Source organism: Andrographis paniculata, unplaced genomic scaffold (genome assembly GCF_009805555.1).
Source record: "Andrographis paniculata isolate CXL003 unplaced genomic scaffold, ASM980555v1 Contig32END, whole genome shotgun sequence".
Classification (NCBI taxonomy): domain Eukaryota; kingdom Viridiplantae; phylum Streptophyta; class Magnoliopsida; order Lamiales; family Acanthaceae; genus Andrographis; species Andrographis paniculata.
The window spans coordinates 6,569,156-6,586,848 of NW_026137565.1; the positions used below are offsets into that span (position 1 = coordinate 6,569,156).

At 35.3% G+C, this 17,693-nt stretch overlaps 4 protein-coding genes and 1 non-coding gene across 14 annotated transcripts; all 5 read right to left on the reverse strand.

Moving 5' to 3' along the window:
* Positions 1–452: 452 nt before the first annotated feature.
* Positions 453–6,256, reverse strand: LOC127247069 (homeobox-leucine zipper protein MERISTEM L1-like). Of its 8 annotated transcripts, none has more exons than XM_051268770.1 (13): positions 5,743–6,255; positions 4,965–5,103; positions 3,817–4,084; positions 3,627–3,744; positions 3,336–3,524; positions 2,745–3,182; positions 2,552–2,653; positions 2,250–2,456; positions 1,993–2,167; positions 1,636–1,907; positions 1,463–1,558; positions 975–1,376; positions 453–895 (listed from the first exon to the last, which is right to left on the reverse strand). In XM_051268770.1, exons 3-12 carry the CDS (start codon positions 4,041–4,043, stop codon positions 1,002–1,004), a joined length of 2,199 nt encoding a protein of 732 aa, XP_051124727.1. In that variant the 5' UTR covers positions 4,044–4,084; positions 4,965–5,103; positions 5,743–6,255; the 3' UTR covers positions 453–895; positions 975–1,001. The 8 variants fall into 8 exon arrangements, with proteins under 8 accessions (XP_051124727.1, XP_051124725.1, XP_051124726.1 ...); XM_051268768.1 differs by having other exon boundaries at positions 4,965–5,187; XM_051268769.1 differs by having other exon boundaries at positions 5,739–6,255.
* A 2,973-nt stretch (positions 6,257–9,229) lies between these two features.
* LOC127247841 (CRIB domain-containing protein RIC10-like) lies at positions 9,230–11,570 on the reverse strand. Of its 2 annotated transcripts, none has more exons than XM_051269884.1 (5): positions 11,082–11,570; positions 10,840–10,985; positions 10,652–10,746; positions 10,429–10,516; positions 9,230–9,815 (listed from the first exon to the last, which is right to left on the reverse strand). In XM_051269884.1, exons 2-5 carry the CDS (start codon positions 10,886–10,888, stop codon positions 9,589–9,591), a joined length of 459 nt encoding a protein of 152 aa, XP_051125841.1. In that variant the 5' UTR covers positions 10,889–10,985; positions 11,082–11,570; the 3' UTR covers positions 9,230–9,588. The 2 variants fall into 2 exon arrangements, with proteins under 2 accessions (XP_051125841.1, XP_051125840.1); XM_051269883.1 differs by having other exon boundaries at positions 10,840–10,989.
* Positions 11,571–11,647: 77 nt separating this feature from the next.
* On the reverse strand, positions 11,648–11,727 carry TRNAL-UAG (transfer RNA leucine (anticodon UAG)). The gene has a single exon. It is a non-coding gene; the product is annotated as a tRNA-Leu (tRNA).
* A 799-nt stretch (positions 11,728–12,526) lies between these two features.
* On the reverse strand, positions 12,527–13,293 carry LOC127247738 (MYB-like transcription factor ETC3). Of its 2 annotated transcripts, none has more exons than XM_051269719.1 (3): positions 13,088–13,293; positions 12,930–13,014; positions 12,527–12,837 (listed from the first exon to the last, which is right to left on the reverse strand). In XM_051269719.1, the coding sequence occupies exons 1-3, from the start codon at positions 13,149–13,151 to the stop codon at positions 12,747–12,749; spliced, it is 240 nt and encodes a 79-aa protein (XP_051125676.1). In that variant the 5' UTR covers positions 13,152–13,293; the 3' UTR covers positions 12,527–12,746. The 2 variants fall into 2 exon arrangements, with proteins under 2 accessions (XP_051125676.1, XP_051125675.1); XM_051269718.1 differs by having other exon boundaries at positions 12,930–13,026.
* Positions 13,294–13,956: 663 nt separating this feature from the next.
* On the reverse strand, positions 13,957–17,607 carry LOC127247736 (chaperone protein dnaJ 50). Its single transcript, XM_051269717.1, has 10 exons — positions 17,392–17,607; positions 17,226–17,288; positions 17,078–17,144; positions 16,652–16,711; positions 16,183–16,233; positions 15,969–16,049; positions 15,242–15,354; positions 14,996–15,113; positions 14,718–14,844; positions 13,957–14,383 (listed from the first exon to the last, which is right to left on the reverse strand). Exons 1-10 carry the CDS (start codon positions 17,514–17,516, stop codon positions 14,280–14,282), a joined length of 909 nt encoding a protein of 302 aa, XP_051125674.1. The 5' UTR covers positions 17,517–17,607; the 3' UTR covers positions 13,957–14,279.
* Positions 17,608–17,693: the final 86 nt, after the last annotated feature.

Genomic DNA, 17,693 nt, shown 5'->3' on the forward strand with positions numbered 1-17,693 from the left:
GATGGGTTCTTTCAATGGATTAAGATTGCTATTGTGAATATCATTGATGAGTTTGTGAGCAAGAACTCTGTTGTTGGCTTTCTATTGTTCAAATTTGTTTGATTGATTGCCCTGACAAAAATACCGATGAGAATTTGGTGCCCGATTTTGTATTCTCGACAGCTTATCTCACATTACAGCTGTACATATGCATATGTCCATTTCTTGTTTATGCAGAGCAGGTGCGGGCTTGTAGATCAGTTTCAACGCCTGCATATGGATATGATTAATTTGTTTACCATTTGAGGGATGCTCTGTTAGAATCATTGTGCGAGAAACCACAGTTCAAGCCAAGATTAGACAGCCATGCCTAATCATTGTACCCTGCACAGTTGTGGTTTCTGTTCAAGAATAATGGAGTCCAGGCAAATCGTCTGGTGAGAAAAATCAAACCCACATTGAGGAAGGCAGGATTGAAGGATGCAAGATGATGACGATGATGATGATTACAGAGAGTAATCGAGTCCCCAAACAAAATATGACTGACAGCCAGACAGACAGACATCAAACTAATTAAAAAACCAACCCTACCTTGATGAAGACGATGATGGATGGATGAGACGACGACGACGACGACGATACAGTTAATTCATCAATTAAGAAAAAGGGTGTCTTTAATTTGTTCACTACTAATATTATATTGTTGACGATGATAATGGTAGTCAGAGTCAATACCCGAACCCGCAAACCCTTACCCCGGCGGTGAACCAAACCCGATCGCCATTGTCACATTCAAATTCACCACAAAGCTGGGCAAGGAAGGATGTATATGATTAAGTATCCAAGGTGCGTTCTTGACTTCTTCTTCCTCCTCAGACAAACCCTAATTTCAGTAACCCCTCCATCTCCAACCTACCTAACAACATAACATCAATCAATCAAGCCCTTTCGAGTGCTGCAGATTACTGATCAATCATAAAGAAGAAAGCTCATACCATGATGGAGTAATAATTTAATTTAACTTAATTAGGCCTTGCACCATCGCAGAGAACTGCTCCTTTGATCCTTTCAACGCTGCACTTGATGAGGCTATTAACAGTTGCCACTGATCCCAGAGAGAGCTTTGCAGTGGGGACAGAGTCGACCAATATCTGAAACGCAACGGTCAGCAAGGATCCGCCGGAGCCGACCTCAGGGTTCCCGCCGCCATGGCTGTTGGGTCCGTCGGGGAGAATTGCAAAACCAGATGGCAGGAGGGCGACGTAATCAGGGTCGCCGCCGCTGAGGACAACATTCATAGCGACAATGTCGACGGGAGCATAAACCACATAAGAGCCTGTCGAATCAGTGCTGCTCTCCTGGAGTATAAGCATGTTGCTTTGGCTGGAATTTGCACTCTGCATTAACAACGAAGATCACTTCAAGATTCAGTACAATGTAAATATGTAATCTCAAATATTGTCTGAATAAGTTTCGCACTTACGTTGACACGGAGTAATGAGACTGAGTTTCCTGGATCACGGCCATTGGCAATGTGTGCCATTTCTTGAACAAGCCCACCATTAGAAAGAATGTCCCACTGTAATAACAACCGATCAGGATCATCAGCAGCCCTAAATCTAAATTCAAAATCAAGATCAAAGTTATCCTTTTTACCTCACTTCTAGAATTCTCATCTCTGAGGAAATCGAAAACCCTTTTGGGGGTAACCGGGAGCCAGAATGAAGTTGCAGCACTGAGCACAATTCCAGGAGGTCTGCCAGGATCATCAACGCTCTTCCTAGTCATGACTCGGACATCATCGGCGCCACTGCCCGACAGAGTTGTCCATGTATGCGCAGTCGAGGCCCCCACGCCCGAGCAGAAGCTCATCACCATTCTTTCAGCCAGTTTCAGCATGCTCTTTCTACCTTCTGGGGACGATATCACTTAAAAATTTTCCATCGAATGACCCAAAGTTAGCAAGTATCTAACAAAAATGTTGCCAAAATTGAAGGATGGAAGAATTTTTACCTCCAACTTCTCCAGCTGAAATATTATTAGCCATCACACTTGCTAGCCTCTCACATTGCCTGTCCAGAGTTGCTACCCAACGTTTTGCACCGAATGCAATCCCTGAATTGACCAAGGGTTTGTATATGTTGTGAACAGCCCTATCATCTATCTCCACATGCTCAACCCAAGTGACCTAAATTGACAAAGAAACATTTGAAATTAAAGGGTTAGAATAATCTGTATATAAATAAGAGAAGATATTCATGTTAGTGCACCTTTGAGTAGCCATTAGGCAATTCTTGAATCAAACAACCAGAAGGGCGACGCCTGCATCTTGTTACAGAATCAGCAGCAGGTCTGAGGTTGTCCAAAGAAACGTCAACGACTGCCCAAGTTCCATCACTGTGCTGCTTGCAATACCTTACAAAGTAATTTTCCCGAGTTGGGACCAAAGGAGAAGGTACTTGGAACTCAGCAGTCATCTGAAATTCAAGAAATTGATTAATTAATCGAGTGTATGACATTAGTAAAATAAATAGCACTGTATTAAGTATATTATATATATATATATATATACCACTTGTAAAGCTCCATTGTAATTTCCAGCAACACCAGTGGACAGCACCTCCAAAGTCATTGCTCTGGAAACAATGCTGGCAAAGACACTTGACCATTGATTCTGCAATGAAGATGAACTCCAATTATCAACCATTTCCTGAACATATTTGATTATACACCACATACATAGATACATATATATGTTTGCATACCACGTCCATCAAGATCTCGACAAGGTTAATGTGATTCATAATCACAACAGCAGATTCTCTAGAGGCTTCAGATTTGAATCCCAGGGGCTTCGGCCCAATCCCGCGAGGGAAACTTCGAGCATACTCCTCTTCATTCATGACCTCACCTGAATTGTCAGTGCTAGCAATCCACAAGGGCTCTCCTGCTTGAGCTATTCTAATCAATTCTTCCATTGCTGCAACGGCTAGCTCGATGATCACTGGCTTGTCAGCATCTGTTGGTCCAGAGACAGTTCTAAGAACATCTGCAGCTCCATACATATCCCCAGCCATGCTTGCCTGTGGCACATAATTCCCTACTCCAAGATCAAGGGATCGTGATGCTCCCGGGGAAAGATGAGGGTATGAAAGCATTGGTTTTCCGACGTATTTTGCAGCTATTCCTGATATCCTATCAATCTGGATTCACAACGTAGGTAAAGCAAAATATCCACAAATTATAACTCAAACTTGTCTGTCAATGAGATGAATGAATTTATCACAAATTATGCTTCTTTGTTCAATAAATTAAGATGTTTTGAGTCCTAATTTGAATGAATTCTCGATGCTTACCTCTTCTCTCAAGCGTGCATTTTCGAGCCTGAGATGCTGCTCGTCGAATGACATCTCACCAATGGTTGCTGGACCTCCACAGTTTGGACAAGTAGCATTGCCTAGAGCTTCTTTAAGCCGTATATTATCGGTACGAAGCTTTTCATTCTCAGCTCTTAGCTGCGAATTCTCATGGCGTTCGTGCTGTGCCTGCAGCAGCAGAAACAACTAAAATGTTAGCCACAACCACAAACAAATCTCTCGATAGAAATACATCCATTAAGTAAAAAGATATTTCATGACAATAGTTACCTTCATTTGTGTACGCTTGTTTTGGAACCAAAACTTAACCTGAAGAGGTTCTAAAGCCAGACGACGCCCAAGCTCCTTTCTTTGTTTGTCATCGGGGTGAGGACACTCGTTGAAGAAACTGTAATAAACACATGATCAATAAGAGATAATTAACAATAAGGGACATGAGATCAATCATCTAAGCACATACGCTTCCATTTCCTGGATTTGATGCTGTGTGTGGCGATGGTATCGTTTCTTCTTGTTGGGACGTTGATTAGGATCTTGATCATCACCAGAGTGGCCTTCCATAACATCAGTGCCTGATTTGCTTTCATATTCTTCATCCCTTATAAGATCCATTTCGTTCTCTGGGGTTTTGTGAGTTGCCATGTCCAGCAACTGATGGTGACTATCAAATATGTTTGGCTGAAACATCTTTATCGAAATAAAACCAGGTCTTCAGTAAATCTGCAGTTCTGCAAAATTAAACTAATAAAAATTAGAAGATGAACAGAAACCGTCAAGGGCAAATGACCTTTGGAATGTCACAGTTTAATTGGAACAAAATATTACCATATCACATGAATCTCACGGGCTAATTACAAGAGGGTAAAAAGACCTGATTTTTTATTTTTATTTTTGGTTGGCTTGCTGCTTTATGCATAAACATTTTAGTTCAAGATACAAAAATCTCTTAATCCAAAGCGAGGGATTCAAGTATGTAATTATGGACATTTTCATTAATTACCATAAACTTAAAAGTAATATAATTACGAACCAAAATCCATTCATCCCAGGTTGGATCTTGAGGTAAGAAATGAGAAATCAAGGTCACAAAAGATGTATAAACCACTGCAATTAATGCGATTGTGATGCCAAAGATGTAGATCTCTCTTTATTTTACCTTGAGAGGAAAAATACTGGCAGGAAAGAAAAGGATCCACACAAGTTTCCAGTTGTTAGATTTGTTTAGAGGAACAATTTCAGAGGAATTAAATCTATACCCAAGCAGGCTCAAGAACTATCCAGATCTCGAATGCGAGAGCTGTTAAGAATGAGGGGGGGAAATTAAATGGCCAAGGAAGGGTTACTGTCCAAGGAAATAAATGATTACAGGGAAATAAATGGCAGTGTATGTTAATCCACCTACCCTTCATCAGAATTTTTGCACACAAAACTCCTTTAAAAGGCCAAAAAGGAGGTACACAGCAGAAGAGGGAGAGAAGCATATGTATATATACACACGCACACAAAACACAATTTTATTTTATATATGATAATCGAATTGATCGACTCGATTTGTTCTTTGGTGTGTTTTTCTTTTTTGGAAGAAAGAAACCCTCGAATTCCACTTACCTTTTTGAGAAAGGGGAGAGATATTCCAAGTTGCCGGGAGAGATATATCCTTTTTTTCAGGCATTCATCGTCAAGGGGCCGTTGAAGCTGCGGAGAAACCCTAGAAAACCCTTTTTCCGATGTAGATTTCTCAGTATCTCTGTGGGGGAATCATGGGGTGTAGAAGTAAGTAGTAGCCTTTTGGGATTTCGAAAGTGAGTGCGTTGAGCTGAGCTGAGCTGAGCTGAGTTGAGCAGATATATATATATATATATAGAGAGAGAGAGAGAGAGAGATGATTATGATGACGATGATATATATAAATATATATATTCTGTGGCAGAGAGTCTGAGCGAAGCAAATGGGGGATGGCTACATGTAACAGCTGACTGACTATCAATGGACTTTTGTCCTTTAGTTTTTAGGCAAAAGGACTTTTTATAATTTTCTTGGTTGGGGTTTTCAAACAAGAACTGCTATCCTGGCTGTCCTGACGTGCCCGAGGCCTAAAACGAGAAAATCACATCGCCAGAGTGTTGACATTGTCTAATAATACCCTTTGACACCATTTCTACAATTTTCAACACAAACCCACCCCTACCCCCACCCCGACCCCCACCCCCACCCCTTCACCAGAGATATTGGCTGGAATTCTAAACGAATCTTTTCTCTCACCCAAATCGAAACGAACAAATTTAAAATAAAATAAAATAAAATGAAATGAATAAATAAATAAAAACCCTTGAAACTACAGAAACTGGAAAGCAAGAAGCAGTAGAGATGAGATATACATACATACATATATAGATAGATAGATTGACTGATGATGTATATGGCTATGGCAGAAGCTTGGTGAAGAACTCCAGCTAGCTTAGCGCTAAATAGTTGTTGAGTGGAGAAGTTGAGAAACGATCTCAGACAGACTTCATCGTGCCAAACGAAAACCCTAATAAAAGGAATTAGGGTTAGGAGGAAGACAGAAGGAATTCAGATCTGAATTTGAAAAACAAATCGACGGCTGAGAAGGAGTTAATGGGTTAGGAAGCAAGTTGGGAGGGTGGGTTTCAGGCCATTCTTGTGAATAGAATTTAAGGAGAATTGGAGATGAAAGAGAAAGACTGAAATTAGTCTCTACGATAGATAATCAGAACCAAAAGAAAAAGGAGATGAGAGGTTGAAGAAGAAGATGAAGAAGAAAAGAAAGAAAGAAGATGTGGAGATGGCAGAGAGAGAGAGAGAAAGAGAGAGAGATAAGAATAGAGAGAGAAGCGATATGGAGGAGGACTAGTAGCAGTAGTAATTGCAGAGGGTATAGAGAGGTTGGGAGAGCATTAATGGTGAGGTTGGAGGTGAGGGGCCTTTATTGCTCTCTACACACACACCACCAACAACACCAACAAGCAATTGCTCTCTATCTATCTCATGACGTTTTAAATTTCCCCTCTCTCTCTCTCTCTCTCTCTCTCTATATATATATATATATATTCTGTATGTATCGCCATCTACAAGGGAGCAATGGCCAAACCTCTCATTATCATTATCCCATTTACTACTTACTGTTTTACCAACTTATATTTTTTCACTTTAAATAAAAACAATTTAAAAAAAAAACAAATAAAATGAAAATAAAATTGTTTGTATTTGATTTTATTCAGCTGTAATTATACATGTTAATTAATTAATTTATTTCTTTATATATTGTGCTTACATTATGTAAATTTAAAGAAAATAAAATAAAAATCAAAACCCAATGAAATGTAAACCCTAATTATTTCTAGATGTTGCAAACACACATATATCTAATTTTCTTGAATAAAGAAAATATATATATTATATGGTATATATACATATGTTGTATCTATATTATAATAATTTAATTTTAATTTGAAGATTTGTACTAAAATCGTGTATATATATTTCCCAGGAATTGAATTCACCCATCACTACAAAAAAATAAAAAATAAAAAAATAAAAAATATTTGTAATGGAATTTTGTCCATAAAGTTCACATAGCTAACGTAATTTCATTTCTAATTTCATTCATAATTTCGTCTCTGATGTGATTAGTAACAGAAAAAATAGATTTAGAGAAAAAAAAAAAATTGTTACAAAATTTTTTCTCCCTAGTGCGTAAAGGCCAGTGAAGATGGTGCATTTAATGAATATATATTAATAAATGACCATGATTTTCATCCCTTTATTATACATTTTTTTTCATATTTAATAAAATTAATGACAACAATAAATGCTACAATTCCACTAATCATATTCACAATTTCAATATCTACAACACAAAATTTATTTATATATATATATATTCTGATGCAATTTTCAAAATTAAATCCTATCAATTAATGTAACGAAATTGTAATAGTATAATAATAATAATTATTATTATTAAAATATTAGTATGTCAAAATACTTGAAAATATTTATCATTAAATGAATAATGTATGTATGTACGTACGTACAGTGGATTGAAATTTATGGTGAATACTACACACACATATGTATATATAATTAAAAGAGTGTGACAGCAGTAGCAGCCATATATACTAACCCTAGCTCATTCAATGGCATCTTTTAATAATATGGTCCCTACAATTACTATACATTACAAAATTTAAAAATATATTAATTAATTAGTTATTGAATTAATAGACATTTTTATTTCAGAAATTTCTTCTTTTTCTTTATGGACTTTAAAATCCAGAAAATTAATAAATAAATTAAAATAATAATAACAGCTACTGAATGTTACATACATATCTGGAATCCGCAGTCGCGTACCGGGTAAACCCCGTCTGACCTAATATCCTGCAAACCAGGCCCGACGGAAAATTTATTAGGCGAACTATGTGTGATAGGTGACCTGAAGTGTCGGGGGTTTGAACCCATGAGCTCACGATTATAAATCCAACCACCAAGCCCATCCCTTACCGGACTTGAAAATTACATAATTGATATGCTTGAAGCTGGTTTGAAATAGTAAAAATTTTAATTAAAAATATTTTTTTTAATATGATGTCTTGAATTAAAAATATTTTTTATATATTATTTTAAATAAAAAAATATGTATATTATACTATATTTTGTTTTTGAAGAGAAAATGGTTTTATTTGTTTTGTGAAATGATCCAAAAGATTTATTTTTTATTTTCATGTGAAATATAGAAAATTATGTAAATTATATAAAAATAATAAATGTTTTTTTAGATAAAAAAAAAAAAAAGACACCAATTTGAAAATTCAAACTATTAATTTGAACATATATATTTGTAAATATGAAGAGTTTGTTTGGTTGTATTTTTGGCTTGTAAACAATAATTGTAAAAAGCTATTGTTATAGATAAAATTAATAATTTTATAAAATTTAAAAAAAAATACCCATGTTAGTCACAACATTTTTTAATAATAAAAATAAAAACAATATAAAAAAATTGGATGCATGCCTTCAACAAATATAAATGAGACCAGAAGCTTTATTTAATACCATGGGCAGCTGAATTTAATCATAATATTTTTTATATACAATATATTATCTATGTTTGATATATATATAACAGTAACTTTTTATTTATTTTTGGTTTTTTAATTGACCAGTAGTAGTTGTGATGAGGGATAAAGATAAGCATTAGAATAATTTTTAAATTATTTATATTTTTTGCCCTATGCTTAAATATAATAAATTAGTTTACAAATTTTATAGTAAATACATAAAATCGAGACAAATGGATAACATAAAGTAAATCAGATCTAACATCATTTTATTTTAAAAATAAAAAATAAAAACCACACATCTTTTCCTATTACAGTACACACATGGATATTATTTAATGCAAAGGAACTAATATTCCTAGTATTGTGCATGTTGGAGAGTAATCAATTTATATAAATTAATTAATTAATAATTTTCCAAGTGATAAAATTAATTAATTAATTAATTAATATTTAGCACAAACCAAACCCTAGCTAGTGATGATCAAGAAACCCTCTATTAGGGGATAGAATTAACTTCCCTTTTGAATAAATGACACCAACAAATGAATGGATTTGGCATTTGGCATTAATCAAACGTGTGGATGTCCCAAAATAGGTTAGGCTACAAGAAAAAGGGTTTCTTAATTTCTCAGAATTAAGTAATCAATTAAGGTTTCTTGTTGCATGAGCATCGATCTCCAACATGCAATTACATACACTAATTAAAATAAATAAATAAATAAATTATGTCTATATATAAGTCCAAATAAATCAAGAATTGTTATAAATATTATTATATATTCATCTCATTACAAAGGCATCATATGACCTAATTTAAGGAAATAATGTATTCAAGAAACCAAAACTATATTATTACACACATTTTTTTCTTGCCTTTTCCTTGCATCATTAGGCTCCCATTTTCTTTTCTTCCCTTCCCTTCCCTTTCAAGAACACTCAAAATCGATTGTATTCGTTGCATTGTCGTGTACTACGATGAATTGAGAAGGGTTTGGCGATCGAAAAAAAAAATAAAAATTAAAGATCGATCCTTTAGGCAGCTACATGCGTGGAATTTTATTAGTAATGGCTACCTTTCTTGTTATTAAAATTTTCTTGAATTCGCATGTAGCTTTTGTGATTAAGCTTTATAGTTAATTAATTTTTTATGCAACTTCGACATTGTTTGGCTCTGGATTATTTTCGGCGAATTTGACCTTTTGCTTTGCAGCTCTTGACTGCCTCACCGGGCCCGTATCCGAGCATGAGCCTTGCTTGCACTTCTTCCTCCTCGCCCTCTTCTTAGTAGGAGGAATTTCCGATGATTCGGGTATGTCTTTACATCTTACAGCCATATCCGATGATGATTGCTCCTGCTTCGACTCGCCACAATCTGCAATGGGATGAAACTTTAATTAAATGGTTTGAGGGATTCGAGGATTTATTGTGAATTTTCGTGTAGATTAATTAGGTACGTACTAAGTAACATGTAACAATAATAAGTGTGTCCTTCAATAAGTACATAGTTGAGGTGTTTTAATTAGCAAGCAAGTGTATTTTCATTATATACCTAATAAATATGGTCCAATGATGTAAAAAATTCCCCATTTTTTAGGCAAAGAATCTTGTGATTGTTACATCTCTTACAATTATATGTATGTGTTAGGATCATAACATGAACAAAGAATATCTTTGCCAACAAGAAAGAAAGATCTTGATTTTTGTTATTCTTTCTTCGAAATTTAGATATGCCTCAATTTTTGCACTATCTTTTTTTTTTTTTTTACGAAAATATAATATGAAATACCTATTTTTTTCATAAAACATCACATTCTATTTTAATTTTTTATTCTTCCCTAAAAATTGTTCATTCAATCATTTAAATTTTAGACAATAGCACAAATCTTTGCAACTTGAATAGTTCGTAAATAATTTGAAACTATTACATGGATCAAGAAAATCAATAAAATTGCGTAAAGATAACAAGAACATGCATAAGAACAAACCTCGAGACGTCGAGTATGTGGGAAGGCCCGAAGTAGGATTACCGACGGATGTTTGTGCAAATTCGGGGCCGGTTTCATATTCATTCATCTACAATTCAACAAAGAAATGAACAAAAAAAAAAATAAAATCATCAACCCTAAAAGTATATATAAAGATAAAAATGATCAATCCATCGACCCATCATAGAGACAATAATATCATATATACGACCGTAGTGCATACCCAACTCGGGTTACCCCCAGAGGGGCCATCCCACCCTACATGAGCCACATGCTTAACATCAGTTGGACACCCAATTTCCAGCTGAGGCTCCTTGACTACGATGTCGAAAAAAAGGATGTCAATTTCGAACAACATGGCTGCAAATGCAGATTAATTCAAAAGGAGACAAAAAATTGCAAAATCTCTACCAAACATTTGAGACAGTGTATATTTGACTCCTTTGTATAATCCTTTCATTATTGCTGCTGCTTTGTCTTTTTTCCAGATAAATACGAAAGAAGATAGATATTGTAGGAGGAAAATTACACTGCCGATGAGCCCTTAATTTATTTGCCTAGCTATCACAATGATCAAGAAATTAATCATACATAAGACATGTAAAGAAGGGAAACAAAGAATCGACATTGATAATTAATTAATAATTACACACCAAGAATAATTGAGACAACAGAGGGAGAAATTAGAAGCAATAGAGAAGGGTGTTCTTCTTCTATATCTCTCCCCGTTGCGATATTCCCCATTTAATAATTAATTACATATCTTGTCGGAATATCCATGGTAAGATTAATTGGGTGTAATCTGTTGATGATAAGCATATGCAGGCACGCAGAAGGAAGGAAGAAGAAATGGATGATGGGGCTCAGTGATATATCGAAGAAAAGCTTAGCAAGAATGCCCAAACATTTAAAAGGGCAAAAAGAATGGAGAATAAATAGACAGGAAAAATTTGTGGGTTGGTTGGGTTCTTCAAGATTTGAGCAATATAGGCTGCGGATATGGCGACACCATAGACCTACATGGAATGAATGAGGAGAGAGAGAGAGAGAGAGAGAGAGAGAAAAAAAAAGTAGTGTGTGAGAGAGAAGATGAAAGACCTGGACGACCACAAATATGTATCACCCATAAAAAGATTGGCCTGCGATGGCTTGGAGGAGATGGACAGAAGAATTATAAAACCAGAAACAATATTGATTTGTAAAAAATAAAACAAGATTTTGACAGCTGTGGGATTTGAACCCACGCCCTTTCGGACCAGAGCCTAAATCTGGCGCCTTAGACCACTCGGCCAAACTGTCTTATTGATGTTAAATTTTATTATTAATATAATTAAATTTAAATTTTTAAATATGAATTCAATAATGTAAATTTTATAATTTTTTTAAGATAAACTATTATCTAATTTTTACAAAATTATAAAATTAAATGATTGATGAATTATTTCATTAATTTATTAAAAAAAAAAAAAAATTTATTTATATAAAACTTGAGTAATCTATATTTTTATTTAGAATCATCGATTTTGGACAACTTTATATTAACACAAAATTTACTCAATAAATAAAATATAGGATATTTCGTGCATTTTTTTTACTAAAAATAATAATAAAAAAAATATCTAATTTACTCATAATTATTTTTTGTCTGGTATGCTAAAATTATTCAAATGTAAATTGTGGCCTTTCCATGTCTAAATAATTTGAAGTATTAAATTTGTTACGAAAATGAAATATTTTAGAGGGAACCAATCACCATTGAGGTTTGTTTGCTAGTATTTTGATATTACTATTAAATATGAGAATTGTTGTGGATAAAGTTAACAAAGCCTGATTTGTAAAGCTGATAGGGATATCCAAATGGGGCAGAGAGCGTTGTTGTCTGCGTCCAAAAATCAAAGTCGGAACTCTGATTTTTAGATAAGATGCCACGTGGCAGCATCATGATACCTCAATTTCCATCTTCAATGACATACAATTCACAAGGCTGTTTGATTATTTGTGTTCCCAGTGTATTGTGGAAATAAGAAATAAATTATTATAAATTTAGAATCAATTTGATATCTCATATAAAATACGAGAAAACATAACCAAACAAAAATGAAAACCACCAATGAGGTACAAGCTTATAGCAGTAGCATCTTCTACAACAATAATGAAGATCAAATAATGATCAACAATAATAATAATAATAATAATAATACCCTTTCCACCCCAAATAAAATACACAGACCATTGAACAGCAGCAACCTAATAATGGAAGTTTTGTTACCTACAGTACTGGTCTTGAATTTGATATTATGTGTAGTGATCGATTGATTCTATTTCCCCACTCCACTGCATCGAGACGTCCAGTATTTCTTGATCTCCTCGGCGCTTCTTCCCGGGATCCTCCCAGCAATTATGGACCATCTGATGCCAAGCAAATTCACACACTAAAAACATAAGAGGGTGGAGGGATGAGAAAGTGGGGTGGGTGGGGGATGTAAGATTTGTGTACCTACCTCTCACCAACCAGATTGTACATCCTCAACATCAGTTCTTTTTCATCTTCGGAGAAATTCACCTCGGATTCTTTCCTGTTCATTGCTGCAACAAATTCTGAAAATCTTTGTAAGAAATTCAAGAAACAGGTGAAAGAGGGCCGGGGCAGAAGAAGTACCTGGAGGAGCAGTAGTGGAATAGCTATCCAAAGAATGTTTTCCTGAGCAGGCCGCCATCTCCATCTCTATTGGAATTGGAGGGTCAGGTCTGACAGCACAAAATAATATTATATATGGTGGTGTGGATAAGTATAATATTGCAGAGTAATAATAGAGTTGCAGGGGAAGCGCAAGGGCGAATCTTGTGATTATCTTTACCCATTTGAGGATGGAATTTATAGTGAGAACTATAGCCACAATGTTCTTCTGATGCAAAGAAGACAAAAATGGCTGTCTATTGCTTACCAACAAGTTGTCAGCACGTGCACATCGTTTCAACCCTTAGTATAACATAGAGCCAATGTTTTCCAGGCCCAAATAATAGATCTATTCTATTCTACTACCATTGCAACAGTACAACTTTAGACCTGCAATCTGAACAACTATATCATCAAACTTATGGTTTCTTATCATTGTACACAATAAATTAATTCATGAGAGTTAAGTAACATACATTCATTTTCGAGTCTCTGCACACATTGCAATGAAGACCTGAATTCATCTGCTCAGCTTGGATCTATGGGACCTGCAATCATTAACATAATAAAGCATAAAAGCATTTCACAGAGAACTTGGGGTTAGTCACTGTAACTTTGGCTGCAGAACCCTTTTCTTAAGGTCCTCGAATATATATTCTCTTGAATGAGTTCTTTTAGTACCTGCAGCCATTTCCCCCTGTTAAAAATAATGGAATCTACCATTCAAGTTTATAAAAATCTTACAGAAGTCATGTTGTAGACATCTCATGTAAGTAAAACATCTGGTTTAATTGACCTGCATAGAAATCATGGCGCACTGCTTTTCTCCTCTTCTGGAGATGGAGCATGGGTTTTTGTCAGTATATTTCATTTGATTCAAAAAATAAAGTAATGAATATACAAAACCCCCGAAAATAGTCACCGTGTTTATATGCTGTATTACAGTCTCACAATTGAACCCAAGATGTAATTGAGGTGGTTCTTGATTAATCTTATCAAGATAGAATAAAGGAAAGGGGTCCTGCTTTTGTGCCTTTTGTGTGTATAGGTGTGAGTGATTATGCTTCTGTTATACATGGAGCTAACACCGATCAGACCAAACATAAATGATAAATTCCTGCAAAATTGGATTCTACCAACAACACACAGACATTGCCCTCTCGGCTAACTTCCTCTATCTCCTACGCTTGTATTCTTTGCGCACCTCTGCTAGATACGCCTCCAAGTTGGCTCTTTTCCATAGACGTCTTTGAACCAGATCTTCCTTTGTTGGGTCATCTGGTAAGCAACCAAACTTACAGTGAGTTGCAAAACTTGGTTGATGAAAACCATATGGATTTTGAAGCTCTAAAGGATAATAGCATTTGTGATCATGGTTTTTCTTCATCAAAATGCCAAAAAAACGAGTCCCTTTAAACTGGATGAAACAGCACATGCTAAAATCTAGGACTGAAATAACAAATTGAAAATGTGTTCACCATGCAGAAAGTGTAAAGAAGCATCATGGAGAATAAATCATTTGATAGAATACGGAGGCAGTAGTGAACTTCATCGGAACTAGATTAATAATCAAAACAGTAAAAATGATAGCACAAAAGAGTAGCTAGCACACCTATGCTTCTCCATGAATCAAGAGATATTCCAAGGGATCGTCTTGTTAGATAGGAAGCATCCTCCAAAGAATAAGGTGCCTTTTTCACATTGTACCTCCAGAACCAGAATGTATACCACAACAATAGCTGTAAATGGCATCCATCAATAAATAGATTCAAAAGATTTTGATTCTCATACTAGAAAGAGTGTGTGTGTGTGTGTGTGTGTGTGTGTGTGTGTGTGTGTGGTCTAGAAGCAGCTATGTGTTAAAAATAGCAGAAAGACAACTAATTTAACCTTTATGATAGTGTAAGGCAGTAAAATGAAACGAACTCCAATGAGTTCCCAAACAGATGGCTTTTCAGCTCCCTTAATCTGCAGCTCAAGATCCTTGCTAAGATCTTCCTCCATTTTCCTATCCAAAAAAGTACAAACAACACTTGTTAATATTTTAACATAAGCTAAAAGAAAAAGAGTTAGGACACCAACTAGCAGAATGCATGAATGAAATATTGATAAACGACGATATATGTAACATCATACTTATTTATCTGCTTGTTGCCCTTCTTCTTATTTATAACCCCCCCAGTGCGTTCTAGTTCCAACGCCTTTAGTTTGTTTTTGTAAGCTGGAGTCTTTTTCACCATGTCAACTGCCTGAAAAAAATGGAAGAACAAGATAAGCAGTAGAAGTTGAAGCCATGAAACAAAATTAAACCAGGAGTGGGACCTGAGAGCAGGGTAGGTGCAACTTTCATGGTTTAACACAGAACACAGAGTGTACATACAGTGGCTACGAATCATTAATTGACAAAGGAAACGGAAGGGGAGAGAGAGAGAGAGAGAGAGAAAAAAAAAAAGGCCTCAAAGTTGTCTGGACATCATAAAATCTACAAACTAATAACTGGCATCTAAGAACTAGATACCAGTAATCTCTACTGTCATGATGAACCTCAGAGAACATGACAGTTAGAACATCAGACGTGCACATATAAATTGACATGAGTGAAAGGTATTTGATGTTACCAAAGATAAATTCATCCCTGTCCTTCATCAGAATTCAGAACTTAATCCATTTGTGGAATGCTATTAAGTAACGTAATTGTTAAAACTGTTGCACTTGCCAACAAGGATTTGTCATGGTAGATTGAAAGCTAGTGGAACATTACTGATATATATATATATATCGTAAATCCTCATTACATAATTCACAGTACATCAGTAAACAACTAAATGATACTTGGCATGATACAGCAAGCAGCTCCTGTTACCTGATTATACCTTGTCCACCCGTTTAGATACTGAAATCCTGAGAGCACCAGAAGAAGACCGACAAAGACAGCACGAGTGTCCTGATTGAAGAAAACAGTTCGAATCCAATACAGTAAGATACAATTATGTACAATGTAATAATTTTAAATTCCATGATCATGTTTGTCCACAAAGAAAACCAGAGAAGTAGTTCTAGAAATAAAATTGGCTTACTGTTTTATGACCATAGTATGCATGGTAGTATCTTGCTGTGTTGTAGAATACCTACAAGAGTCAAATATCAACACAGGTTTCTTTTGGTGTTCAAAGTTAGTTGTAAGAATCTTAAATACATATCTCAAAACATATGCATCATCAAATGCCCACAACATCAATGGTCTTGACTGCTCAAGTATACTAGTTTGGGGCAGGGGGAGATATAATGCAAAATGTATGCATTTCTTAATTTCTCAAGATATTACTCTTGTTTTCTATTCACACAACAATTTTTTTAGCATTTTATGTATATCATCCAACAAGGTGGGCACTTTCCCAAAAATAGATTTTCAATAATGTGCTATACATGCAGAAGATATGATTTAAAACAACAATTAATAGTGGATGCACCACATGTATAATTATAATCAGCAAAATCCTTTTGCAAGAATTCTACCAAGTTGGAAAGGTCATTCAGTGCACAAACCTCTTCAGGATGTGCAATTGCATAATCATACTGCTCTCTAGTGGCATCATCTTTCAAAATCTGGATATAAAACAAAAATAAGTTCATATTAATAAAATAGCTTACCAACTAGATAAACACATATCTAGATAAACAAACCCCTTGTAGCACCAAGAAGTTTTAGGTGATCACTGAATTCCAATAGAAGAAAATCAGCATGTAGAATTAATTATTACACATAAACAAGTGAAGAGTCCACTGTACATGAAGAGAACGCCTTAATTTTTCCTTAAGTGATTATAATCATAATTTTATCAACTAATTACAGCTTCTTGATCGTTACCAATAACAACATATAAGAAATAAGTAAATCAACAAAAGATAAAGTAGGTCTATACATAATTACTCGATCAAATAAATTGAAAGAAAAAAAAAAAGTGAAAATACCTCGTAGGCATTTGCTATCTTCACAAACAGCTTTCTTGATTCTGGATCGGGATTTTTATCTGGGTGACTGGCAGCATACAAAAATTATCAATCAATTGTTAAGGTCACATACTGATATATCAAAAGGGAACCAATAAAACGGACTCACTATTTAAGGGACAGCTTGTAGTATGCTTTTTTTATCTCGGAGGCATTGGCACTTTGAGAAACCCTTGAAATTGAAATTGGAAACAAAATGTGTAAACAATTATGCGAATGGAGGTGGAGGAACCATGTTAAGCACATAAATCAGAGGCGGAGCAAGGTTTAGCTACCCCAATAGATCGTAGCAGTCATCCTCGTCGCAGTAGATCGAGAAGGCCGGGTTAATGAGGAGGAAGAGCACGAGTACAAAAGTTGGGGCGCACCAGCGTATCGCAGCTGATGGCTCCGCCTCCATAGCGGCGCAGGCAGGATCTCCTCTCCTCTCAGAATTGGGGGAATTTCAGATTCGTCAGTTGTCAACTGAACGGCGGAAGAAAGGAGGTAGACGCGAAATTACGATTTTGCCCACGTGGACTGCTGGATAGGCACGTTTATTTTTCTAAAGATATTTCTTATTAATAAATTTACAGAG

Excerpts from the sequence above, each read along its gene's own strand:
- LOC127247069 (XM_051268772.1), bottom strand. The coding sequence starts at position 4,043 with ATGTTTCAGCCAAACATATTTGATAGTCACCATCAGTTGCTGGACATG. Across the intron at positions 1,908-1,992 it reads TTCAGCTGGAGAAGTTGGAG|TGATATCGTCCCCAGAAGGT; the intron begins GTAAAAATTCTT and ends AAAATTTTTAAG. Across the intron at positions 1,559-1,635 it reads ATGAGAATTCTAGAAGTGAG|TGGGACATTCTTTCTAATGG; the intron begins GTAAAAAGGATA and ends TTGTTATTACAG.
- LOC127247841 (XM_051269884.1), bottom strand. The coding sequence starts at position 10,888 with ATGAAAGGATTATACAAAGGAGTCAAATATACACTGTCTCAAATGTTT. Across the intron at positions 10,747-10,839 it reads TACACTGTCTCAAATGTTTG|TCAAGGAGCCTCAGCTGGAA; the intron begins GTAGAGATTTTG and ends TCGACATCGTAG. Across the intron at positions 9,816-10,428 it reads CACATACTCGACGTCTCGAG|ATTGTGGCGAGTCGAAGCAG; the intron begins GTTTGTTCTTAT and ends ATCCCATTGCAG.
- LOC127247738 (XM_051269718.1), bottom strand. The coding sequence starts at position 13,151 with ATGGAGATGGCGGCCTGCTCAGGAAAACATTCTTTGGATAGCTATTCC. Across the intron at positions 13,027-13,087 it reads TTCCACTACTGCTCCTCCAG|AATTTGTTGCAGCAATGAAC; the intron begins GTACTTCTTCTG and ends AAAGATTTTCAG. Across the intron at positions 12,838-12,929 it reads TACAATCTGGTTGGTGAGAG|ATGGTCCATAATTGCTGGGA; the intron begins GTAGGTACACAA and ends GCTTGGCATCAG.
- LOC127247736 (XM_051269717.1), bottom strand. The coding sequence starts at position 17,516 with ATGGAGGCGGAGCCATCAGCTGCGATACGCTGGTGCGCCCCAACTTTT. Across the intron at positions 17,289-17,391 it reads GACTGCTACGATCTATTGGG|GGTTTCTCAAAGTGCCAATG; the intron begins GTAGCTAAACCT and ends TTCAATTTCAAG. Across the intron at positions 16,050-16,182 it reads CATACTATGGTCATAAAACA|GACACTCGTGCTGTCTTTGT; the intron begins GTAAGCCAATTT and ends TTCTTCAATCAG.